Source organism: Neofelis nebulosa, chromosome 17, assembly GCF_028018385.1.
Source record: "Neofelis nebulosa isolate mNeoNeb1 chromosome 17, mNeoNeb1.pri, whole genome shotgun sequence".
NCBI classification, from domain to species: Eukaryota; Metazoa; Chordata; class Mammalia; order Carnivora; family Felidae; genus Neofelis; species Neofelis nebulosa.
The window spans coordinates 9,218,162-9,233,206 of NC_080798.1; the positions used below are offsets into that span (position 1 = coordinate 9,218,162).

The window sequence follows — 15,045 nt, forward strand, 5'->3', positions numbered from 1 at the left end:
ACGTCTTTAATCAGTTCTGGAAGTGCTCAGCTATTCTCGTCTTCAAACTCATCTCTCCTCTCAGCTCTATATGTTCCTCTAGAAGTTTATTGGAACGTTGTGTTCTACCTTCCTTGTCTCCTTCGATTTTCCATCCACTTGTCTCTTGGGGGAACATACCGAGCCCTACGTGGGGCTCAATCTCAATCTCGCAAACCATGAGATCGCGACCTGAGCGGAAATCAAGAGGCTTCTGACGCTTCACCGACGGAGCCCCCCAGGCGTCCCTGAATGTGTTCATCTTCTAGTTGCCAGTATTACAGACCCTAAGCTTTTTCAGAAAGATATGTGGTGAGTTGGGGGCGCCTGGGTGGCTCAGCTGGTTAAGCATCCGACTTCAGCTCAGGTCAGGATATCGCGGTTTGTGAGATCGAGCCCTTGCATCGGGCTCTGGGATGGAGCCCCCTTGGGATTCTCTCTCTCCCCCCCCCTCTCTCTCTCAGTCCCTCCTCGCTCTCTGGCTCTCTCTCCCACTCTCCCAAAATAAACATTAAGGGAGGGAGGGAGGGAGGGAGGAAGGAAGGAAGGAAGGAAGGAAGGGAAGAAGGAAGGAAGGAAAGAAGGAAGGAAGGAAGGGAAGAAGGAAGGAAGGAAGGAAGGGAAGAAGGAAGGAAGGAAAGAAGGAAGGAAGGAAGGAAGGAAGGAAGGAAGGAAGGAAGGAAGGGAGGGAGGAAGGAAGGAAGGAAGGAAGGAAGGAAGGAAGGAAGGAAAGAAGGAAGGGAGGAAGGAAGAAAGATAACATTGTGATTTCAAAATTGACCAAAGGCTTTCAGTTGACCTGAAACAGACCAGGTCCCTGGGTCTGCTCAGGAAAACGGAAACCACCCTAGGTATTTCAAATACAGGGAATTTGTTTATTTATTTATCTGTTTCTTTGGAGCGAGAGCAGGGGAGGGGCAGAGGGAGAGAATCCCAAGCAGGCTCCACGCTGTCAGCTCGAACTCACGAGCCCTGAGATCACGACCGGAGGAGCCGAGATGCAGAGTCAGACGCTGAACCGACCGAGCCACCCGGGCGCCCCTCAAATACAGGGAATGCGTTAAAGGGAATTGGTTATGTAAGTGCGGGGAGAGTGCAAAAAGAAACCATGGTCCCGGAGGTGGGTAGAGGTAGCAGCTGGGGCTCCTGGGGCTGTAGAAAGTTGAAGGAGTGGCCCCTGCAGGGTAGAAGTCAGACGTGTGGCCCAGGCAGCTGGTACCCTGCCTTCCAGGAAGGGGCCCCCTATGGAGGTGGCACCAGGTCTGAGGGGTGCGGCTGGCTGGTGCTGGAAGTGTCTAAAGTGGCTGGACGCTGGATGCAGCCTGGAACCTGAGCGGCTGGGAAAGAAGGTCCTCGGCAACCGCCTCCCGCCCCCTAGTCTCCTGCCAGGGGTCACAGAGCTGGAGGGTGAGCTTCTCGCTAAACAGACAGCAGCCCTTGGCCTCCCGGGAACTGGCGGAGGGAAGAGTGCGTGAGCAAGAGAAAGTGCTCCTTTCACAGAGAAGGCTCCAGAACAAACAGCGGCTAAATCACGTCTGCCTATGATGATAGGACGATTCTTAGAGAATGTTTTTCGGGCTGTGCTACGAGGATTTGCCGCTCTGAGCGAACAGCCGTGGGAAGTAAATCAGAATCACCCAAATCAATTTCCTAATCTGTGTGAAAGTGACAAAGTCTACCTGTCCCGGAATCTGGGCTTGGTGGGAATTAACTTGGAAGCTAGCAGGGCTCGTGTCCTAGGACTGAATCTTCAACCCCCAAATTGTTGGCTTATGGGCGAGTGAAGCCTCCCTTTCTTTCTTCTTCTTCTTGTTTTTTTTTTTTTTTTTTTTTTTTTATGGTTTATTCATTTATTTTGAGAGAGAGAGAGCACACAAGCATGGGATGGGCAGAGAGAAGAGACCAAATTCCAAGCAGGCTCCACACTAGCCCGATGGGGGTTCAAACTCACCGACTATGAGATCATGACCTGAGACAAGATCATGAGTGGGACGCTTAACTGACTGAGCCACCCAGGCGCCCCAAGCCTACCTGTCTGACAGGTAAGAAAAATCACAAGGAAGAGGAAGTATCAGGACCTTTAAATCCAAATCTTGATCAGAAGAGAAGTGCTGAAGAAACAAACACCTTTATATCCATGACACTGACACTTTAAAAATATTTTTTCAATGTTTATTTACTTTTGAGAGACACGGAGGGACAGAGCACGAGCGGGGGAGGGGCAGAGAGAGAGGGGGACACAGAATCCAAAGCAGGCTCGGGGCTCCGAGCTGTCAGCTACAGAGCCCGCCGCGGGGCTCGAACTCATGAACCGTGAGATCATGACCTGAGCCCAAGTCGGGCGCTTAACCGACTGAGCCACCCAGGTGCCCCCGTGACACTGACACTTTTGTGTCAGTTTCATGTAAAGAAACTGATTGATTTGCTGATCACTGTACTCTGATCTGTCCTTGGGATACTAAAGGCATTTGGAAGGATCTGGTATATTCGACTTTCAAAACGTCCGATCAAGATTGCATTAATGTTTGTCTTCTCTTCAAGGCACTTAACTCATTTAGGGGAATCTGAGATGCCAGACTTGTGGAAGCCCATTGATCACATCCGCAGTGTTCAGATGTTTGGAGAAATCTGAAATTGTGAAACGCACAGCTTTGCTATTTTTAGCTGTGGACGTAGTCAGTGAATGTTTAGAGGAAAGGGGATTGCTTAAAAATTCATTAATCATTACCAAAGAAACCCAAATAGTTGTGAATATTTGTGTCCATCCTTAAAAGCTCTTCTGACATTAAAAGACCCCACCACGATCTTTTCAACCAACGAGGAAGCTGGGATCACTGGATATCCCCATGCAAAAGAAGGAAGTTGGGCGCCATATACAAAAATTAACTCTAATTCAATCAGGGACCTAAACCTAACGACCCAAACTATAAAGATCAAAGAAGAAAACATAGAACGGGGAAAGCTTCCTGACGTTGGGTTTTGCAATGGTTTCTCAGATGTGACAGCAAAAAACACAGACAAGAGTAGGAATAGAAAGGGGCGTTTGGCTGGCTCAGTCGGAAGAGCATGTGACTCTTGATCTCAGGGTCATGAGTGTGAGCCCCACGTCGGGTGCAGGGATTACTTAAATAAATAAAGAAACACACTTAAAAATAAAATCTAAAAAAATAAATAAAGTTTTTGCAGGGTGGGGTAGGGCGAGGCAAGGCTGTGTAGTCGTGTTCAGTGTGCCTGCCAATATACACGCCATTTATTTTGAGAGAGAGAGAGAGAGAGAGAGAATCCCAAGCAGGCTCCATGCTGTCAGCCGAGAGCCTGATGTGGGGCTCCATCCCATGAACCATGAGATCATGACCTGAGCCCAAGTCAGATGCCTAACCAACCAACTGAGGCACCCAGGCGTCCCTCTTCTTAGAAGCTTGTCCACACACTTAGAAGGATGTTTGGAAAGACGCCAGGTAACAAGGGCCACAGCATGGAATTTTTTCTCACGGACACAGCTTTTAGCGGATATAATTTTGAACTAATGGAAAAGTTTTGAGACTTGTGCAAAGAGCTCCATGTATCCGTTGCTAGGTTCTTCAGTTCTCGCTGTTCCCGTCCCCCCCGCAACCCCCCGCGTTTTGCTTTATCATCCGGTCGCTATCTCTCTCTGTTATTATATATTTACATTTCCAGAAACATTTGAGAAAACACTGGAGATACCATGCCCCTTTGTCCCTAAGTACTTCAGCGTGTATTTGTATTTGCTAAGAACAAGGACGTTCTTTTTAATAACCGCGAGGCAATCATCAAAATCAGAAAATTTCCCGTGGATCAATTACCACTATCTAATGCACTGAACTCATTCAAATTTCATCAAGCGTCTTCCTCACCACCGGGATGTCACCTGATTGCTCAGAGAGCTGCCTCTGGTGTCCATTAACACGAGCATTTCCTCCTGGCCTTGTCCTTAACCTTGACTTCTTCCAAGAGCGTCAAGGCCGGTTGTTTTGCAGAAGGTCTCCTGATAGGAAAATGTTTCCTCCCTCACGATTCGATTCAGGTTAGGCAGCACAAGGCTGGCTGGATCTTCCCACCTCCCACCTCCTGCACCCCCCACCTCCACCCCCACCCCCACCCCCGTACCCCCCCAAAACAACAGAAACAGATCCACATAGAGCAACTACGATAGCAGAAATTCACCAACAAACATTTTGCACAAACCCCTGACATACAAGTGACTGGGACCAAGCCAGTACAGGCCCAGGAAGAAAAGGAAGCTAGCAAGACTGGAACTTTCCCTGCAGGGGGCACTTCATCCAACTCTTGATCTCTGAACTCCCGGTCATGATCCCAGGGTCCCTGGATGGAGCCCCGTGTTGGGCTCCGGGCTGAGCGCGGAGCCTGCTTAGAATTCTCTCTTCCCCTCTCTCTGCCCCTCTCCTGCTCGTATTTGACATACAACATTGTAAACATTTAAGGTGCATAAACATGTTAATCTGATACATTTACATAGCATAATGTGATTGCCATTGTAGCAATTATGAACACCTCTATGAGGTTTCATCATTATCCTTTCTTTTTAGGGGTTGGACTAAAGGTCTATTCTTGTGAAAACTAGCGTAAGGAAACCCCAGGTCGATTTTGGCAGGAGCTCTGGGGGTAAAGGAGAGAAAAGGCTCGGGTACTGGTAGGAGGGGAAACAGAGGTAGATCCCTCTACAAAATTTTGGAGAAGTGGATATACTAACAGGTAATTTCTATTTGTTTATTTATTTATTATTTTTTAAAATATTTTATTACTTTTTTTAATGTTTATTTTTGAGAGAAAGCGAGAGTGCAAACGGGGTAGGGGCAGAGAGAGAGAGGGAGACAGAGGATCCGAAGTGGCCTCTGCACCGAGAGCAGGGAGGCCGATCAGGGGCTCGAACTCCCGAGAGTCGTGAGATCATGACCGGAGCCCAATTCAGACACTCCACCGACTGAGCCACCCAGGCGCCCAAAAGATTTTATTTTCAAGCTATCTCTATATACCCAACGTGGGGCTCGAACCCATAACCCCACGATCAAGAGTCTCACCCTCCTCCAACTGAGCCCGCCAGGAGTCCCCGAGATGGTTATGTTCTTAAACACCGTATGGAAAGAACAATGGAAAGAACAAAGAGTTGAACTTTAAGAACTCTGAGCCCGGGACAGCGATCCCGGTCCACACCCCTCCTAAATGTCCTGACAGGTGAGCAAGACCAGACGAATGTAACAGACTGCCCAGGTGTGCACCAAGTTCAAGAGCATCCCCTGGAAATTCAAGTTCACCTGGAACCTGTGAATGTGGCCTTATTTGGAAATAGGGCATTTGTCAGTGGAATCCAATCAAGATGAGGTCACGCTGGATCAGACCAGGTCCTAAACCTGACGTGACCGGTGCCCTCATAAGAAGAGGGTAATTTAGGGACACCTGGGTGGCTCTGTCGGTTGAGCGTCCAACTTCAGCCCAGGCCATGATCTCACGGTTCGTGGGTTCGAGCCCCGCGTCGGGCTCTGTGCTGACAGCTCAGAGCCTTGGGCCTGCTGCAGATTCTGAGCCACCCAGGCACTCCCCCCCCCCACCACCCCTTTCTTTTTTAATTTTGACACTAACCTGCTTCTAGCGGAGAGACAATGCGATTGGGAGTTAACATCCCCAGGTGGGGGAGAGGTGTTTGCTTGTTTAACACATTTTTCAGTTTTGTAGGTTTCCTGTCTGGCTTCCCTCTTCCAGGGTCTCGCCCCTCTCTGGGTATCTCTGACACCCCCGTTCCCCCCACAGAGCCCCACGTTTGCCCCTCTTCTCCTCCTCCTCCTCCTGGGTCCTTGACTTCCTCTCTCTGGGTGTCTATCTTAGGACCCACCCCCCACCATTCTGCTACCTCTTCCCTCCCCTCCCCGCCAGGCTGGCTAGGTCCACGGTCTCCAAGACGGCGGAGGCTTGCAGGGGTGGGGTGGGCGGGAAAGTGATCAGGGCAGATGCCCCAAGGTGCTTCCTGCTCCCTCGCAGGGGGGAGACTTTCCAGAGTCAGGTGGACTCCTCTGACCAAGGAACATACATCCCACGTGAAGCTCCCCCCCAGCCACGAAGCCGCTCTTTCCGGCGAGTTTTGTGGCGTTTCGGAATCTGCTTCCGGTGACAACTCTTTCCCTGCCGGAGCCAGCCCAGTGCCACCAGAGCGGACAGCCACACTTGCCATGAGATGCAGACAGCTTCATTTCCTCCAGTCACTGGGTCCCTCCTGGGACCTGCTGGGACCTGCAGCTATATCCCCTCTCCAATGAGATGTTCCTCTCATTTGAACCTTGGAATTAAAAGCGAAGGGCCCTGGGGCGCCTGGGTGGCGCAGTGGGTTAAGCCTTCCACTTCGGCTCAGGTCATGATCGTACAGTTTGAGCCCCGTGTAGGGCTGTGTGCTGGGCTCTGTGCTGACATTTCCGAGCCTGGAGCCTGCTTTGGATTCTGTGTCTCCCTCGTCCTCTGCCCCTCCCCCACTCAGGCTCTGTCTCTGTCTCTCAAAAATGAATAAACGTTGGGGCGCCTGGGTGGCGCAGTCGGTTAAGCGTCCGACTTCAGCCAGGTCACGATCTCGCGGTCCGTGAGTTCGAGCCCCGCGTCGGGCTCTGGGCTGATGGCTCGGAGCCTGGAGCCTGTTTCCGATTCTGTGTCTCCCTCTTTCTGCCCCTCCCCCGTTCATGCTCTGTCTCTCTCTGTCCCCCCCCAAAAAAATAAATAAATAAAATAAAAAATAAATAAACGTTAAAAAAAAAAAAAAAAATGAAGGGCCCAAGACGCCGTGGGAGTGAGTCAGACACCTGGACATCAGCGCTTTCCGTGAATCTGGGGAGTTGTCTACATTTCTGTCCTCCCTTCTGTCCTACCCAGGAAATCGCTCAAAGAACAGCGTGGAAATCTACGCTGCGGGTGGGGAGAGAGAACAGGCAACTCACTGGGACTGCATTCTGTGACAGTCATTCCATTCCAAGTCCATAAGCACCTGGATGGATGAATTTAGATCCTCAAGCCCTCTTCTAGAGAACCAGGACTCCCAGCCTTCAGTCCCTCCAGTCCCTCCCTCAGCACAGGGTTCCAGGTTCCTCTCACCGTTTTCCTGGGACCCAGGTGTCCAGATGTCCAGCTTTCTGATCCCTCAGGACCCGAGTCCCATCTAGCACCAATGACACCCCCAGGATCGAAGAGCCCTTGCCCCAGCCCTGAGGGGACCAAGACGTCATCCCCTTCCCAGTGTTAAGTGGACCCAGAAAACGACATCTCCCATGAGGCTATAGGTCTGCAGTGTCATCGTTTCCACGTCCCCCTGTGATTGAGGCCGTTCAGAAAAACGGTTCCACAACATAAGCTGGGGGTGGGTGGTGGGAAATTAACAAGCCTTCTGCCGTCCAAGGGCAGGGATAGTCCAGTCCCTGGGGACACCTACACAGAGCAGAAAACTGAGGCCCCGGGGGGAGGCTGGCACCTTCCCAGGGTCTCCCGTCAACAGGGGCAGGGGGGCCTGGGCGGCAGGGGGAGACAGGGAAGCCGGTCCCAGTGCCTCCCTCGAACACTCACACATGCGCGCCCTGACCCTCCTCTCAGATTCTTTATTATCCCAAGTAGGCAAAATAAAAAAATAAATAAGATAAATAACAAATAACCCAATAAATAAAGAGGAGGCCCCACAGCAAACAGCTGCGGCTTCAGGAAGCGTAGCTGGGACTTCGGCCCTGGGAAGGCCCCACCATGCTCAGAGGGTCCGAGGAGCCCACGTCCGGGGGCTCGGGGGCCAGGATCCCTGGAGGCTCCGGGGGTGCCGGAAGCAGGCCTGGCAGTGGCAGGAAGCGGGCAGGTGCCCGGGGGGCCGAGTCCCGGTATGGGGAGTTGTGGGGGGGCAGGCGAAGTGGGAGCCCGAGGGTCTCCGAGTGGTAGATGTTGTATCCGTCCTCCAGAAGCAGTTCCCGGAAGCTACAGGCTGCAGGCTCAAAGCGGAGCTGAGGGGACAAGAGCGGACATCGGAGATACGGGATTCCTCTGCACCTTCCTGCTGCAGGACCCAGGAGTCCCGGCCCCCAGCCCCTCCTCCGGGACACGGGCAACAGAAGCAGGCCTCCCCTTTACCCCTGGGCAGTCCTGCAAGGCCTACCTCCCTGGCTTCACTTCACAGAGACCAATATTCCAGCCCAGGGACCAGTCAAGGCTCTCTGAGTCCAGACAGAGGCGTCTGGCTTCCACCCAAGGGGTCATGGTCACTTTACAGGCCACGGGTCCCCTGAGCAGCCCTGTGCCCAGCGTGAAGCAGGCAGCTAGGAGCCCATGCGGCCCAGCAGGGGTCACAGGTCACAGGACTCAGGCGCTCTGTCATTCACGGGCCTCATGACTCGGAGCTGGTGTGTCCCTGCCTGAGCCTCAGTTTCCCCTTGTGCACAAATGATGAGGTCAGCTCCCGCGTGCAGGGGAGCTGGCGAGGCGGGGGCCACGCAGGGAGCACAGAACCAAGCCCGGCTCAGGCCCAAGGTGCGAGAAGTGGAACCCTGGGTGGTGAAGGCGATATGGAGGAGGGAGCACGAGGAGGGGGGTGATCCCAGAAACTCACCGATCCATACAGTGTCCCATCTGGGCCCTGGCACAGGAACCTGGACGTTTTGACCCCCAAGATTTGAATTACCCCCGGCTTCAGGGCTTTTAGCTCCAAGAGACCTGAGAGGAGAGAGTGGCCAGGGGCTCAGAGGACCTCTGCCCAGGCCCGTCTCTCTTAGATCCAAGGGTCTAGGCTCCCAGCCCCTCCTCCCTCAGACCCAGGGGTCTGGGCCCCCCAGCCCCTGCTCCCTCAGACCAGGCTCTGTCTATGCACTCACTCTCAGGGCTCCGGCGAGCGGTCCCCACCACTGTGCCATCAGCCTTGATCTCGAGGTGGACCTCTGTCTCCTGGGCATCGTCCGTGTAGAGGAACCGCTGTCGAACTTGGCCCCCGAATTGGAGGAGGGGGCTGGAGTCAGGGATAGGGTGTGCCTGGCAGGCTTCCGGCAAAAGGACCCCCAGCATCATCAGGACCCACAGTCCCAGGTGCTGGGACCCCGCCTCGTCCCAGCCCATCACTGGCTCACGTCCTCAGGTGAGATCCGGGGTCTGGGGCTTGAGGAGCCAAATGGTCTAGATTCTGTCTCGGATCCCGGTTGTCTGGGACAGGAGATTCACGGATTGCACCTTAGTGAGTGAGCCTCAACGCCTGGGTCTTCGAAGGTGTCCGTGGATTCCCAGCTGACAGAATACCCCCGTCTCTTAGAATGGATGCAGGCACTCCAAAATTTATATCCAGACAGACCCGCCCAATCACCTTCCCCACACCTGACCCATGATATTTGACCCACTTGGCAAGGGCTAGGATTCCACCGTGGCCAGATCAGCCTGAGATGGATGATGCAATGGGGGGGGGGGGGGGTCCTTCCCGCTGGGGCCCTGGACTCCCGGGTCTGAGGAATCAGGGGGACCCGGATCTGCTGACTGGGACTTGGCTGAAAGGGGCTGGGGGAGGAGAGGGCTGGGGGCCTGGAAAACTGCCTCCCTGGCTGATCGACGGACACCGTGCCCCATAACCGGGATTGCGGCATCCTGCCTGAATTTCTGTGGATTTCAGGGGGGGGGGGGGGCAGAGCGGGTGTCACACACACAGACGTTCCTCGATCATCAGGAGAGCAGCAAAAGCCACGTGACCAAAAGCCTCTCACCTCAACCTCACCAACCCCAGCCCAGAGGTTCCTCTGGCATCTAAAGAGCCAGAGGAGAGCCTCCCTCTCCTCCCTGATGCAATCCAGGGACCTCTTTCACCAGAGTAGCTACCCCAGGCCCAGAAAGGTGTTCTCAAAACAGCCTGGGGTGGGGAGGGCGGGTGGAGGGTGAAAGTCTGACTCAGCGCCTCTGGGGTGGGGGGTGGGGGCAGGGCCAGGCTCTGGAGGGGGGGAAGTGAGAGACCAGAGCCCAAAGGGAATGTATGGGGGGGGGGGTGGTTTCCTGGAAACTGTAGGTACAGAGACCGGACACCCTCCAGTGCGGAGATCTGAACGTCTCCAGCAGAGGAGGGGGCTGGGGCTGGAAATCCTGGGTCTGTGGAAGGAGGGGCTTGGGTCTGGAGACATCACGGTCCACCCTCTGGAGAGGGGAGTCAAATTCCAGGGTCTTTAGCTTTGATTTATTGAATGACAATGATCACACGGCTCCAGCCCAGGGAAGTTTGGGGGTGGGGGGGTGGTGGCGGAACCGCCCGGACAATGGAAGCGGCTTCAGGTATACACCGCGGAGCCCAGGCCCTGGATCCCCAACCTGGGGCCCCAGCCTCCCGGTGAGGCTGGGCATGACAGGCCCGCTTCCCCTCCTGCTTTCTCCTCCTCGCCCTCGGGGAGACGCTGCCCCCGGGACGCGCCCGTCTGGAGAGGAGCCGTCGGACCCCGGATCGTCCGATTCCTCAAAAGGAGAGGCTCTGCAGTTCGCAGGTGCACCGCGCGGAGATGGGGAATCAGCGGCCCCCGGGGTGTGCGGGGACACCCTTCGGGCCGGAGGCGCCCACGTTCGGGACCCTGAGAGCTGGAGGAGGTTTCCGTCGGCTCCTGGAGCAGGCCTGGCAAACAGGTTCTGCCTCCCCACCGGGAGGACCCGGCAGAGGGCGGAGGATCTTCGCCCCCGCCCGGGCCTGGTGTCTGCGCCCTCCCCAGCGGCTGGGGCGTGGCCGGGCTCGGAGCATCCAGGTACTCTGGGCCTAGGCTCGGAAGAAGGGGGAGAAGTCGATGGACCCGAATACCTGGGTCCGGCATTGCGGCTGGGCGCTGGGTCTCCATGCTGCTGGAGGCCGGGGAGGCTGGCCCTGGAGAGCCCGCCCGCGGGCCGGGGCCGAGGACGAGGGGGCCGGGCGCGGGTCCCCGGGTCTGGGGAGGGCGGGGAGGGGGCGGGGCTCCGCCTCCGACCTTACCTGCCCAGGTCGGGAGGGGCGGAGGCTGGGAGTCTCGGAACCGCGCCCATCTCCTTCCTCCCTCCCCCGAGCCCTAGGAGCCAGTCGGGGGAGGCGGCATGGAGGGGAGGGCTGCCGAGCCTAGGATCCCGGAGTCCGGGGTTCCGGGGGCGGCCGGATGTGGGCTGCACCTGCGGTCGGCGCGCTCCAGCCTCTCTAAGCCCGCTGTGGCTCTGTCACCCGCCAGGAGCTCAGGTGAGTGGGACCGGAGGATGCCTGGGACCCAGGAATCGGGGCCTTCGGTCCCAGGAGGCGCAGCCCCAGCCGCTAGCCCCGTAGGACCCCAGGAGTCTCCACCCCCTCTCCCCCCCCCCCCCCACCCCACCAACGCCTGCTCCTCCAGAGGCCGAGATCCCTCATCCAGTCCCCGACCTCCAGCCTCTCATGTTCCACCCGGCCTGTCTCTTCCCGTCACCCCCATGGTGGAGTCCTCACCCTCCCTCCACCAGGCCCACCCGAGAAAGGAGTTGGTGGCACATCGCCCAACTAAAGTGGGACTTCCCGGCCCGGAGAGCCAGATTCCAAGATGCGGATGTGGCAGGCTGGCTCCGAGACCCGTTGCTATCTTGGAAACACCCGTTTTCAACATTTGCCCTCCCCATCCCTGCAGTTCCAAGCGCCCACCTCCCTCCCCTCCCTCAGATCCAGGCCCCTGATCCCCTTTCCCTGGGACCCAGGAGTCTCAAGCCTTGGTTTCCTCGGTCCCCCAGGCCCCTGCCCACGGACACTTCCTCCTGGGGCTCCGGGGCCCCGCTAATTCACCTTTCCTCCCGTGCAGCCATGTGGGCCCCCAGCCAACGGCAGCTCTGCGTGGCTTTCCTGCTAGTGTGTGTCCTTTCAGCCACCTTGTTCCTCTACGTCCACCAAGACCTCTTTCCCAACGGCCTGGCCCTGACGGCCCTGTGTCCAGGCCGCCGCCCGGTGCCATCCCCTGTGGCCATCCTCTGCCTGTCCCCCAACACCTCCGCCTGCCTCAAGCCCCCTGCCTCCCTCTCGGGAACCTGGACCATCCACCCAGACGGCCGGTTCGGCAACCAGATGGGGCAGTATGCCACGCTCCTGGCCCTGGCCCAGCTCAACAGTCGCCGGGCCTTCATCCTGCCCTCCATGCATGCCGCCCTGGCCCCCGTGTTCCGCATCACCCTGCCGGTGCTGGCGCCCGAGGTGGACAGCCGCACGCCCTGGCGGGAGCTGGAGCTCCACGACTGGATGTCCCGGGAGTACGCCCGCTTGAGCGACCCCTTGCTGAAGCTCACCGGCTTTCCCTGCTCCTGGACCTTCTTCCACCACCTCCGGGAGCAGATCCGCAGGGAATTCACGCTGCACGACCACCTTCGGCGAGAGGCCCAGGGTCTGCTGAGCCGGCTCCGCCTGGGCCCCACTGGGGACCGCCCTCGCACCTTCGTGGGTGTCCACGTGCGCCGCGGGGACTATCTGCGGGTCATGCCCCACCGCTGGAAGGGGGTGGTAGGCGACCGCGCTTACCTCCAGCAGGCTATGGACTGGTTCCGGGCACGGCACGAAGACCCCGTCTTTGTGGTCGCCAGCAACGGCATGGAGTGGTGCCGGGAAAACATGGACACGTCCCGTGGGGATGTGATCTTTGCCGGCGACGGGCAGGAGGGCTCACCGGGGAGGGACTTCGCGCTGCTCACGCAGTGCAACCACACCATCATGACCATCGGCACTTTTGGCTTCTGGGCCGCCTACCTGACGGGTGGGGACACTGTCTACCTGGCCAACTTCACCCTGCCCGACTCCAACTTCCTGAAGATCTTTAAGCCCGAGGCTGCCTTCTTGCCCGAGTGGGTGGGCATTAATGCAGACTTGTCTCCCCTCCGGTCGTTGGCTGGGCCTTGAGCAGCGGGGAGACTTTCTGGAATAGCTCGGGCCAGCGTTCTGGGTCTCCGGAGGCCTAGCGGCTTCTGGAGAAGCTTGTGGTAGCCCTGTAGCAGGCGGGCACCCGTTTCTAGAGTAATCCTAGTTGGCTAGACTTGGAGAAAAAGGACTTGGAGAAAAAGAAACCTAGGGGCTTCCTGTAACTGCCTGGACGTTCTAGAACCAGCAGGGGATCTTTTCCTGATGCCTGGCAATGTCCAGAGAGGCTCACGTCAGTTCTGGAAGGCAATGCCTTACCCACTGTTCCCAGCACGGATCCAGGGTACTTCTGGATGGCTGCACCCCAAAAACGGAGAACTCCCCCCACCCTTCTAATGTTGCCTCTGGTCTTTTCTAGAAGAGAAGGACAATCCTCAGGACTGAAAGAACTTAAGGGTAGTCCACAGCAGGCACTCATCCACTCCCCTGTTGTGTTTCTGGAGTGGTTCTAGAGAAGGCCAGGTCTCAGGCCTGTGGAGAATCCTGCAGGGCTCCCCCAGAGGGGATGAGGTTCTGGAATTCTAGGAGGATCTCAGGAAGGGACACTCAGAAGTTCAACACCTCAGCCACTGCCAGAAAGACTGGCAGAACACAAAGTATCTGTCCTGTGAGGTGGGAAATCTGTCCAACCTCTCAGCCTCTGAGAAAAAGAAAGACAAAGACTCGTTTTTGAAATTTAAAAAGAAAAAAAAGTATGTTTTTTAATGTTTATTTTCGGGAGAGAGAAAGACAAAGCACAAGCTGGGGAGGGGCAGAGAGAGAGGGAGACACAGAACCTGAAGCAGACTCCATCCAGGCTCCGAGCTGTCAGCACAGAGCCCGACTCGGGCTCGAACTCACAGATCTAGAGATCATGACCTGAGCTGAAGTCGGGGGCTTAACTGACTGAGCCACCCAGGTGCCCCTTGAATTTTTTTTTTATATGTTTATTTTTGAGACAGAGGCAGAGAGCAAGCAGGGGAGGGCCAGAGAGAGGGAGAGGGAGACACAGAATCCAAAGCAGGCTCCAGAGCCTGAGGTGGGGCTCGAACTCACGAACCGTGAGATCATGACCTGAGCTGAAGTCAGACACTTAACTGACTGAGCCACTCAGGAGCCCCAGAGACTCTATTTTGAGCAGATAGACTAAAACGTAGGACTGTTCCTCCACAGGAGGGGGAGAGGTATGGATGCTGAAATACAGCAGCTCGTGGAGCAAAGCCTTCCAGAAACCTAGAGACTTTTTTTTTTTTTTTTTTGTCAAAATCTGCCAAAGACAGGCACTTTACAAGTTGGCTCTGAGTGAAGGTTACCTTTCTTCAAGAAAGTTTCCTTCTCTGCAGCTGGGCTGTTGGATGTAACGGGATCGATTTTCTGGAATTCAGCCAGCATAAATAAACGTCATAAGTGTTTCTTTTGGGCTTGCAGAAAGCTACAGGTATGGGGACCCTTGCCAACCTGGGCTTCCTCTGATTTCACAGAACCACTAAACCCGGTTTCGGGCTTCAAAGGCTCTGTAGGCGCCTGGGTGGCTTAGTCAGTTCAGCCTTCGACTTTGGCTCAGGTCATGATCTCGCGGTTCGGGAGTTTGGGCCCCAGTGGGGTTCTGTGCTCACGGCTCAGAGCCTGGAGCCTGCTTCGGATTCTGTCTCCCTCTCTCGCTGTCCCCACCCCTCCACCCCCGATCGACCTCTCTTTCTCTCTCTCAAAAATAAATAAACATTGGGGCGCCTGGGTGGCGCAGTCGGTTAAGCGTCTGACTTCAGCCAGGTCGCGATCTCGCGGTCTGTGAGTTCGAGCCCCGCGTCAGGCTCTGGGCTGATGGCTCGGAGCCTGGAGCCTGTTTCCAATTCTGTGTCTCCCTCTCTCTCTGCCCCTCCCCCGTTCATGCTCTGTCTCTCTCTGTCCCAAAAATAAATAAAAAACGTTGAAAAAAAAATCTTAAAAATAAATAAACATTAAAAAAAGAATGAAAGGATCTGAAGGTCTGAAAGTATACGGGACCCGGGCTGGCCTGAAACCCAGGCCAGAGCACAAGGTCTGGCCAAGGAGGATGGGATTCTTGACTCAGATTCCAGGACCCCCTTGGTGCTTTTTTGTAGGGGATGAAGGTACCTAGCTTTATTACAGACAACTCTGATCGCATCCCCTACCTACCCAGAAGAATC

The 15,045-nt window shown here is 55.9% G+C and overlaps 2 protein-coding genes across 2 annotated transcripts; one reads left to right on the forward strand and one right to left on the reverse strand.

Moving 5' to 3' along the window:
* Positions 1-7,616: 7,616 nt before the first annotated feature.
* Positions 7,617-9,272, reverse strand: FGF21 (fibroblast growth factor 21). Its single transcript, XM_058707101.1, has 3 exons — positions 8,877-9,272; positions 8,615-8,718; positions 7,617-8,012 (listed from the first exon to the last, which is right to left on the reverse strand). Exons 1-3 carry the CDS (start codon positions 9,112-9,114, stop codon positions 7,722-7,724), a joined length of 633 nt encoding a protein of 210 aa, XP_058563084.1. The 5' UTR covers positions 9,115-9,272; the 3' UTR covers positions 7,617-7,721.
* Positions 9,273-10,959: 1,687 nt separating this feature from the next.
* FUT1 (fucosyltransferase 1 (H blood group)) lies at positions 10,960-14,601 on the forward strand. Its single transcript, XM_058707451.1, has 2 exons — positions 10,960-11,215; positions 11,799-14,601. The coding sequence occupies exons 1-2, from the start codon at positions 11,080-11,082 to the stop codon at positions 12,878-12,880; spliced, it is 1,218 nt and encodes a 405-aa protein (XP_058563434.1). The 5' UTR covers positions 10,960-11,079; the 3' UTR covers positions 12,881-14,601.
* Positions 14,602-15,045: the final 444 nt, after the last annotated feature.

What these genes read in the sequence shown, in the direction of transcription:
- FGF21 (XM_058707101.1), bottom strand. Translation starts at nt 9,114, where the DNA reads ATGGGCTGGGACGAGGCGGGGTCCCAGCACCTGGGACTGTGGGTCCTG. An exon ending in CGCTCGCCGGAGCCCTGAGA is followed by an intron (nt 8,719 to 8,876) that starts GTGAGTGCATAG and finishes CTCTCCTCTCAG; the next exon opens with GTCTCTTGGAGCTAAAAGCC. An exon ending in ATGGGACACTGTATGGATCG is followed by an intron (nt 8,013 to 8,614) that starts GTGAGTTTCTGG and finishes TTGTCCCCTCAG; the next exon opens with CTCCGCTTTGAGCCTGCAGC.
- FUT1 (XM_058707451.1), top strand. Translation starts at nt 11,080, where the DNA reads ATGGAGGGGAGGGCTGCCGAGCCTAGGATCCCGGAGTCCGGGGTTCCG. An exon ending in GTCACCCGCCAGGAGCTCAG is followed by an intron (nt 11,216 to 11,798) that starts GTGAGTGGGACC and finishes CCTCCCGTGCAG; the next exon opens with CCATGTGGGCCCCCAGCCAA.